The sequence below is a fragment of the Sinocyclocheilus rhinocerous genome, unplaced genomic scaffold (assembly GCF_001515625.1).
Source record: "Sinocyclocheilus rhinocerous isolate Xijiao unplaced genomic scaffold, SAMN03320098_v1.1 scaffold366, whole genome shotgun sequence".
Classification (NCBI taxonomy): Eukaryota; Metazoa; Chordata; class Actinopteri; order Cypriniformes; family Cyprinidae; genus Sinocyclocheilus; species Sinocyclocheilus rhinocerous.
The window spans coordinates 92,204-102,093 of NW_015660877.1; the positions used below are offsets into that span (position 1 = coordinate 92,204).

Sequence of the window (9,890 nt, forward strand, 5' to 3'; positions counted from 1 at the left end):
CTCTGGGATGTCCTGAAGACTTCTTCACTGCAGTTGAACCTCTCTCCTTGAAGTTCTTGATGATCCGGTAAATGGTTCTTTCAGGTGCAATATTCTTTGTAGCAATTTCCTTGCATGTGAGGCCATTTTGATGCAAATTGATGATGGCTGCACGTGTTTCTTTGGGGGTAACCATTGCTAACAAGAACACAATGATTGGAAGCGCTTCTTCTATAGCAATCAGTCTGCTGTTACAATCTAAATAGTATGATAGTGATTTCACTGACTAGTACTCATTCACACTTTCACATGTGCTGCTGATATGATTAGTCAATTATTGTTAGCTGGTCATTTTGTGTCAGGATCAAAAAACAGTGAAATTTGTTTTTTGTGAAAAGTTCATTTTTTGGCCAATGAAGCTTTTAGCAATTATTTCAAATGCATCTGATCACTCTACACAATAATCTAGAAACAATGTGAATGAACACCACAACAGCTTAAGCTGCAAACTTTGCAAAACACAAAATGTATGTCACTGCCAAAACTTTTGGCCATGACTGCAGTCGTAGTTGTAGCAGTCATAGTGCGCGACTTCGTGTGCGTCGAATACAGCGGCAGGCGGGAAAATGAAGCATTCCCCAAGTAGGGCAAAGCAAGGTACTGATTTTTTATATTTTAGATAGTTAAAGACTTCCCAGTGATATTTTATTAAATATTGCATTAAAAAAATGTACATGAGGATGTTTCCTCCAATTTAACTCACCGTTTTTTGACAACGCAGCTCGTATAAACCTTGCTGTGGGATAGAAAAACACACTTAGGATGAAATCTGAGGAATCATCAGCCTCCACTCCATAGTAATCTATATCCATGTCTCTGTAAAAGCGGGGTCCAGTGTTGACATGAGGGGGTCCACTAGCAGCGTTCACAATGTGTGTGATCCCCATATTATACAACATTGACTTGTCTCGTGCCGCAACCCTGAGAAAACACAAACACAGAGTGTTTTCTGTAGTTCTGTACATTTTCATTCAATTTCCATTTGAATAGAAAACATAATACATACTCATTGCCAATGTACACATTAGGCCACACTTGGTTGACATGTCCAGTGGGCCGTCTGTCAGCCAACATGAAGTTCTGCATTTCGGCAACGGATGGTGTTTCATAGGCACACAGTTCCTTGAGGGACATCCTGGCCCAAAAAATATTAAAAAAAGGAAATTTTTATTTGAAAATTGCAGTAAGGTATTGGATATTATCACGCTGCCTTACATGCAGTTTAGATGCATTCTCCAAAAGCCCATCAAACTAGCTGAGCCCACCTGAGGCCGTTGCTCGTGAAATCTTCTTGTTGCTAAGAGGCTGAGAGCACACTGACACTCCACTTCAGCTCTTAACATCATTAAAATGAATACTGAGGGCTTTTTATGGAATATCATTCCACTTAGGATTCCTTGACTGTTGTGGCAAATGTGTCTACAGCTCAGGTGTGGGAAAGAAAACGTGCGATGCCAGAGCCGAGAGCGATTCAGTGAGGTTAGCTTCCATAATAGCTCTTCAAAACACCAAAATGTTATTTTCTAAAAGCCTCTAAAATCTCCCCTCCTTTTGTGAACTTACATTTTGCAGCCGGTGGCCCTTTTTTTCCCTCGTTCTCAGATTGCCTGCTCTTCTCTCCTTGGTCAGGGGACGTTGTCGACAGCCAGTCCACAGATATGTCTCTAGAGGCTGTTTCTTTTTTTAAATGGTGTATAATTATAAACCTCCCTGGATACAAAGAGCTCTTCCAGGTCTTAGTGGGCAGTCAGGTTTGCTTTTAGAAGACTGTCTCTCCCTAGACAATGATCTTTTGAGCATGTTCTGCACATATGGTGTATATCTTGGCTAAACTCCCAATATTGTAAATCACTCTTGCAGTGCAGACGAAGGTAAAGGTGGGTCATCAGCGGCTTTCATTGAACACATACATCTTTATCATGAGTCACTGTGCAGGGAAATACACATAATCTCACAAGGTCTCGCCAGCTGCTAGGTTAAACACTCTTGAAATCCAGATGTTCCTTTCATTTGCCTTGAGGGTGAGTCTTTGATAAATGGTGAGATCTTTGCACATGCAAGTGCAGTGACATGTTGGGTAATTGGAGCGTGTCAGATACCCCTCTCAAAGATATGCTGTCTTCTTTGCACTCCAGCTGAAAGTGTTTATAGTTAGTGCTCAAATGCTTCAGTAAATTAGGCTATATGTGTAAAGCAGGAAAAGACTTAACTAAGAGTTGTTCTTACCATGCCGGTAAAATAAGCTGTGAGCCCCATAGTAATTATGGTTTTATGAAGCTAATAAAAAGGAATTAATGGGCTGGGTGTGAAAGCCACATACACCTGTTCCTCCTCAAGATCTGCTTATTACTCACTATTATCGAAACCTTATACTGTATACGAAAGAATCACAATAACACATAGTATGTTTTGTGGATTTTAATAGACTTTTCTCTTTCTTTTTTTGAAGTCCTTGTCCTGGTGAATCAAAAAATACACTGAAGTGCATTACAGTGACTAAGCTTGGCTTTCTTTAATCTTTATTTGGAAAAGCAGTGTATATAATTTGTATTAAGTGGTCCAAATTTGCCAGTTTCAAATTGCAGTGGTAGATCCAATCCATGAATCATTCAGGCTGCTTTTCTTTTGTGGTTTTTTAAAAGTCATGGAGACTTCCTGAATTCAAAGTAAACAGTGGTACAATAACATATCTACTGTTTAAAAATTTGGGGTCAGTAAGGTTTTTTAAATACTTTTATTCAGCAAAGAGGAATTAAATTGATCAAAAGTGACAGTAAAAACATATCATGTAACAATTTCTATTTCAAATAAAATTGTATCAGTTTCCACAAACATGTTAGACAGCAACTGTTTTCAACATTGATAAAAAGAAGGAAAAAAATGCTTCTTGAGCACCAAATCAACATATTAGATTGATTTCTGAAGGATCATGTGACGCTGAAGACTGGAGTAATGGCTGCTGAAAAATTCAGCTTTGCCATCACAGGAATAAATTACATTTTAAAATATATTTAAACAGAAAACAGGTTAACTAATTAAACTGTTTTACTGTATTTTTGATCAAATAAATGCACTTTTGTCGAGCATAACAGACTTTTTTCAGAAGCATTTAAAAAGGTAAAAGAAAGTATGTATTTTAGTTCTGCTTTACTATTGCTGTTTCTTCAAAGTGGTTTGTTTTAGCCAAAATATATGTTGCTGCTGGGCTGATTTGTTTGTTTGTTCTTCTTATCCATGATATCTTAGGCTTGACAGTCTTCCCTGAGAAAACACTGACACAATGTAATCATGTACAGATGCTTCTGCTTTCCAGAGCACTTTTGTGACACTAATGTGGTCAGCATCACCCCCTCTGTGCCTCTGGTTCTTCTAAAGTCAAATCAGGAGATGACTTAACTCAGCTGAGAATATATACACACGCTTGGCTTAGCTGCTTGCGTCTGTTCTCTGTTTCTCTTCTCGACTGTTTCCATGATTTATCATCGTACACTGTATGCCAAGCAGCTAATCAGGAAGCAAAGTAGTGTCTTAATTGAATGTTCTCTGAAAGCGATGTGTGTCCGGGGACTCATGTTGGTCCTGCTTCCTCTGGCTCGGCTGCACAGCTGCAGGTCACCGTCAGGGTGACGACAGGAAGAGCCAGTCCAGGGGAATTAGTTTCTCTCCTCGAGGTTTTTGGGGGTTAATGCTGTTCTGTTACGGTTTTGGTAGGTCGGGTTATGGGGTCCTTCAAGTACATCTGCATGATGAAATGTCATTGACAAATGATAAAGAACAGGTTTGAATCTGTAACCTATTGATCTAGATTTCTTTGAATGTGGTTGAACTCAACCAAAGAAGTCCGTGTTAATGTAGCATATGAAGGACAGCATATGAAAAGTAAAAGAAAAATATTATGGAAGGACACTCATCATAAAAAAACAGCAAGATTTTAATTAATCTGATTACACAGTTGGAAGAAAACCCTGTTTGCAAACATTTCATGGCACAGCACTGCACCCTGCTGGAAACAGTCAGAAGCACAAGGGAAAGTAAAGCAAAACTACATGAATAATGTTGTACTCTAGACAGGGTCATTTACAATTTATAACTGACACATGCATTTGGCTCTGTTATTTGCAGATGGATGAGCTTGTGGCTTTTCATAGAGCATCTGTCTTAGCATGAGAGAAATCAATGGAAATATATTTCATACCATAAACTTTTTTTATTTTATTTTAGAAATTACATTTAGTTGTGCATATTTATTATAAGTATACAAGTAAAAAAAATAAATAAAATAAAATAAAAAATAACTTTCAGATTTATTTTTTTTGGACAAATACATATAAATATTATGTTTTTTGTTACACTTTCGAAAATACTTAACATAGGCAGATATATCTAACGGTAACAAATTCAATATTCAGCCCGCTCATAGTCAATAGAGTCTAATGTGCAATTAAATGTAAGTATACAGTGCATTAACAAAACTGTGCATTTATACACTAAATATTCTCCAAGATAAGAAAGCAACTTCTGTGAATCAATGAGCTGAATGAAACACATTATTCTGCTATTAAAACAAAAAGGTGCACTAAAACCACATCAGCGAGTGCTGCTCAGTCATTTAAACAAGGCTTTTAGGATTGAGTCAACAGAAGAGTGTTGTGCTTGGCCAGTATATTTTTCTCCAAATGTGGCTGCCAAAAGCAACATAAAAGCTAATACTGCTCACAGTGAGGTTTTTCTCTGCAGCTGAATAATAAACCACAATTCAATCATTTAATACTGTTTATTTTGGTATTCTATGCTGAATACTGACTCCACTGTTAAATATTATTCGCAGTGTGAGGAGCATGTGGCACTTGTGTGCTGTGGTTCAGAGAGCTGCAACTTGAATATATCATATAGACTTTCTTTAAAAACACCATTCTCATTTCCTTCATTTACACTACATTGTACATTAAAGCCACCTATGTTAATATGACTATGCAAACATGTCAAATGTAAATTAAGTTAAAAAGTCAGTATTAAAACTTTCATTCAATATTAAAGTGTTTTATAGATAAATTCTTAAACTTTATTTAATAACCTTGTAAATGTATGGAAAAGTACAAAGATGGTCTATACATACACTAAACCTGCAAGGCACAAGTTTTACTATATGAAACAATATATATACATATCGTAAATAATGTAAACATACCAATGGTGGTTACCTCCTTACCTTTTAGTTATATAAAATGAATGCATGTGCATTTGTGTGCTCATGACATTTGTGTTTTTCTGTCAGAGAATAGGACACAGCATTCGCTTTCTCTGTAGCTGAATGCCCAAATCCAGGAGAAGGCTCAAAAAGTTCCTGTTAGGATAGATTGCTCTTCGCAGTACAACTGTTTGGATGGCAGTGTGGAGAGTAAGACGCTGACACAGCATAAGGTACGCTAGAACCAGAGTGGCAGACCGACTCATTCCCATGATGCAATGAACAAGCACCTTTCCTATAGATAAAAGACACCATAACTGTCAGGAGCAGACTAATACTATAATTGAAACTAACCACTTCATTTCCTTACAAATAAGATATTATAATGAATTTCCGAATGAAGTTGAGTTGTTTATTAAGTTCAGAGTAAAATGAGGTATAGAGGAAATGTAGCTTTTTTTCTTGGAGTCTTTTTGTCTAAAATCACCTGCAGTAAAACAGACCTATTTGTTATTTTAGTACAAAATGTAAAAATCTAAGTTCAACAATGTTGAAGGAATTGGTGGTATTGGATTGTATGTCAAATTAGTATTGATGTCATGTGTTATTTAGGATAGTAAAAGGTTGTATAAATACTATTTATATAAATCAGTGTTTTAGTTTCAAAGAAGACTTCAAAATTCTCCTCAAAGCATTTAGATTGCCTTGTTTTATTTTTGCATTACATTAATATCATTGACTGTGGTCACTTACCATTCTTCTTCCTCAAGGCTTTGTGGATGAAATCAGAAGCAGGTTTAAAGTATACACTAAGATCAAATGATGAAGAGTCATCTGCTGGGATGCCATAATACACAATTGTACTGCCGTAATAACTCTGGTCCCCAATGCTGCCTTGCTTGGAATGGGCAGCATTTAAGACATGAGTGATGCCCATTTTCTTCAAAGCATTTCTATTTTGAGCAATGGCCCTATAGAAAAAGTGAAATATGTGTTATGTAATGAAACAGGGCAAAACACTATGGCAGTCATTAAAAGTGATTTAGAATCGAGTTCGCTAGAAGGGTGCACAGTAGGCTATATGTATGATTGAATCTCAAACAAATAAGTTACTTTGATAGAACAGCTTGTTCTCAAATCTTATTTTAATATAACAATATTATAATAAAACTAAATATAAACCACATAGACATTGCTCGCGTGCTATAAATCTTTAAATAAGCGCCATTTGCATATAATAAGCTGCATCACCACATGATCATATAACGTTAGTAGGCTAGTACTTACACGTTTCCGATGTACAAGTTCGGCCAGACCTCGTCGACTGGATTTAGATCAAGTTTACATGTGTCCAGAATATTCTCTAACTCCTTAATAGCCAGGAGTCCGTGTTTATTTTTCTGAGCTGTCATTCTTCTGAGTTGACCCAGATCAGATTATTATGCCCGTGAAGATGCGTTTCTGCTGTTTTCCCGAGGCTTCAGTAGGCTATACATAACGGGTTTGGCACGCCGTGATCCACACAAACAGGTGCTCTTTATGACGCTGCTCGGTCACACGATACCACTGAGCATCTCGGAGCTCCGCTGATGATAGACGTCTGCGCGTACAACACATTCTGCGAGCAGCTGTTTCTGTGCCGTGCAACGTTTACCTCCTCCAGGGGGCGCCTGGTGGCTCAGAAAGTCAAAAACATCAGGTGAGTCGCATTCAAATCTTTGGATGTTTTACTCGTACTGGAAATATTTTTACGCGAAAAAAATAGCCTATAATATGTTAAATATACGAATCCCAAGGCATGGTATCAGACAGCAAATGCAGATAAATTACGACATTAGCCTGCTATTATTAAATAAAATACTGTCTAGGCCAGTAATCACAAATGACTCTGATTGGTCCATCCTGACTAGCGCGGAAAAAAATAACAGGCACCACACACGTGTTTGTACTACATCGTCATCGGTTTAAACCTAATAATATTGAAAACTTTAATAGTCACTGAATTGACAATATACTTTAAAGCATTCACATTTGTTCATTATTATTTACACACTTCGTACCTCGGCTATTTAGGACAAATACTATATATTTCGTGTAAATTTCCATTCTAGCTTATTCCATTTCTGTGGTAGGACATTGTGGTCTGTTCCACAAGTTAAGTTTAGAGATGATTCATCCGATGACGAGAGAACAGGACAATAAGTGGCAATTGTGTTGCGTGACCATCAGTGAACATTTGGAGTATTGTACTGCATAGTGGAACAAAGAGGCAAACAGAGTAACAGTGTTTGCTTATCAGCTTGGTTTGAATACATTTGCATAGGCTTACTTCAGTTCAGTTCAAGATTTAAAATATTTGGAAGATTAATGTCCTTAATCACTTTCGGTCAACTTCAGTTTTGATCAATTATATAAAAGATATACAGACAGGTTTAATTTGTACTCAGTGTTGTGGGGTATTCAGGAAATAAATAGGCTACTGTTTATTAATTATCAAATAATAATAAAACAAATAAATCATTCATTTATTAGTTAAATGAAAAATGAACATTTACAGAGCCCAAAATGACCCCTCTATTGACCATATATAGTACAAGTATTGCTTTGGAATTCTTACATATTTAATTAAATTTAACAGAAGTATGACATGACACAAAGCTGTTATTATAAATAAGAGGAAATGTTTATAATCATGTTAATGATAGTTGTTGATCAGCAGTAGGCCTACTGTTCAAATGTTATTAGATGCTATATTTTTAATTTACAGATTTCTGAATTGCATACTTGTTTAAAAAAATTACTTTGACTGCGCCTTGTTGTTTAATTCATTGTTGAGAGTTATCAACTGCTTCAGAAATCCTCGGTTTGGAAAGATCCATCTTCTTTCTTTCACTTTCAAGATTGCAATATATCATTAGGTAAGCTAAGACCAGAGCAGCTGAACGGCTCACTCCCACAGCACAATGCACAAACACTTTAGCTGTTGAAAAAATATGCTTCAATACTTTATCTATTGTCTATTATTAACTGATAAATACATTTTGAAAAATCAGAAATTTAAATGAAATTTAAAGTGTTGTTCATGTCTAATGTCATGCTGTTTTTCAAAATGGAAATGGTGTTTTTTACATACCACCTGTTGTGCTGAGAGCATCATGCATGTAGTGTGCTGAAGGGTAGAAAAATGGTGAAATATCAAATGTAGGCAGGTCATTTGCTGGCACAGCATTGTACTTTATGGTTGTTCCATAAAAATCATCACTTCCTTTGCAACACATTTTACCATGTGCAGCATCCAAAACATGAGTTATACCCAGTCCCCATAGGCCATATCTGTCGTGAGACATGTACCTATATATATATATGAAAGAATGGCATAATAAAGGGTGATTGTTTTCTTTTAATCAACACCTATGAAAAAGAGAAGTCCCACATAAATACACTTACATGTTCCCCAGAAACAAATTAGGCCACACTTCATCGACATGGTTACAGGATAGCTGATCCCCATGTAAAATATCCTCCAGCTCTTCAATAGAGGGACTTTCAGACTAAATTCGATCCACATTCTCCATTTTCAGGAATACCAGAAGAGCAGTGGCTTTATGAGTAGGCTACATGAGTGACATTTCCAGGTGTGACACTTCTGCATTACACTGTTTACCCCAGTAGATGTCAGTGTATGGCCATTCATTCTTTCAACAAGCATGTCCTTTCCCAATTATTGTCAAAAGCCCTATTCAGACGGGACTAGTTCTACAGGGGGTCGTTAGACAAATTTGTGTTTCACAGACGTACTTGGTGATTTTAATCCCGTCCGAATCTGCCACGTCTGTGTTTTTCTCACACAACCTCTGTAATAATTCCAGAGCAAATTACCAACTGTTTTTCAGCAAACTCAGTGATCGTCTGAGAAAACTAATCCCGTCCGAATGCGAATGTCTGTGATTGCTGGTGAAATTTTTTTTTTTTACAACGCGTTTCCTTGTGTGTTTTGGCCAACGTGAATTACCGTATCGTGCGCATGTTTGATATATTTGCCTCCCGGGGGTGTATTCCAGAAAGCACGGTTAACTTACCGTCAGCTAAACCCTGAACTTTCGGTTGATTAACCCCAAACCTTGCTTACTCGAGGTATCTGGTTCCAAAAACGCGTCCGGGAGTAAGTTCGTTTAACTCCGAGTATGTTCCTGGTTAAAACTCAAGACGAATCGAAGAGTCGCTATGGAAACGGACGCTAAGAAAAAGCGCGCCATGCTGTTTCTTTCTTCTTCTTTTGTTCAATGGTCGTTTACATGCTTAGTGCATATCGCCACCTAATTGATGGTTGTGCAATCATTTTTCTTTTTTTCCGTTTAATCTTTAATCCTTGAGAATATGAGTTATATTGTTTGTTTTATGCTAATTATATATTAAGTCATATCAGATATGTATTTTGATTTAGAATTTAGACATTATATAAAATTCAGATCCATGTGTGAGATGATAATATAAAATGTAATAAATATATAATATAATATATTAAACATTACCTTGTCATTATAGTGTTAGTGTTTTAAAATTTATACAGATAACTATTATATATGCCTATAAAATAAATATAATAACCGTATTAGAATAATATATTACTTTATTTATGACTTATATTAGCACTTCATCATTA

The 9,890-nt window shown here is 36.4% G+C and overlaps 2 protein-coding genes across 2 annotated transcripts in view; both read right to left on the reverse strand.

The window, feature by feature from the left end:
* LOC107725429 (dual specificity protein phosphatase 16-like) overlaps window positions 1–1,382 on the reverse strand; it is a 4,626-nt gene extending 3,244 nt beyond the window's left edge. The window contains exons 1-3 of the mRNA XM_016534670.1: window positions 1,255–1,382; window positions 1,046–1,174; window positions 743–960 (exon numbers count right to left, since the gene is read on the reverse strand). Of these exons, the coding sequence (XP_016390156.1) occupies window positions 743–960; window positions 1,046–1,174; window positions 1,255–1,382 (475 nt within the window). The remainder of the gene's footprint in view (window positions 1–742; window positions 961–1,045; window positions 1,175–1,254) is intronic.
* A 3,185-nt stretch (window positions 1,383–4,567) lies between these two features.
* On the reverse strand, window positions 4,568–8,553 carry LOC107725455 (dual specificity protein phosphatase 13-like). The gene is made up of 5 exons (XM_016534701.1): window positions 8,511–8,553; window positions 8,361–8,396; window positions 6,515–6,897; window positions 5,981–6,198; window positions 4,568–5,522 (listed from the first exon to the last, which is right to left on the reverse strand). Exons 3-5 carry the CDS (start codon window positions 6,637–6,639, stop codon window positions 5,311–5,313), a joined length of 555 nt encoding a protein of 184 aa, XP_016390187.1. The 5' UTR covers window positions 6,640–6,897; window positions 8,361–8,396; window positions 8,511–8,553; the 3' UTR covers window positions 4,568–5,310.
* Between the last annotated feature and the right edge of the window lie 1,337 nt (window positions 8,554–9,890).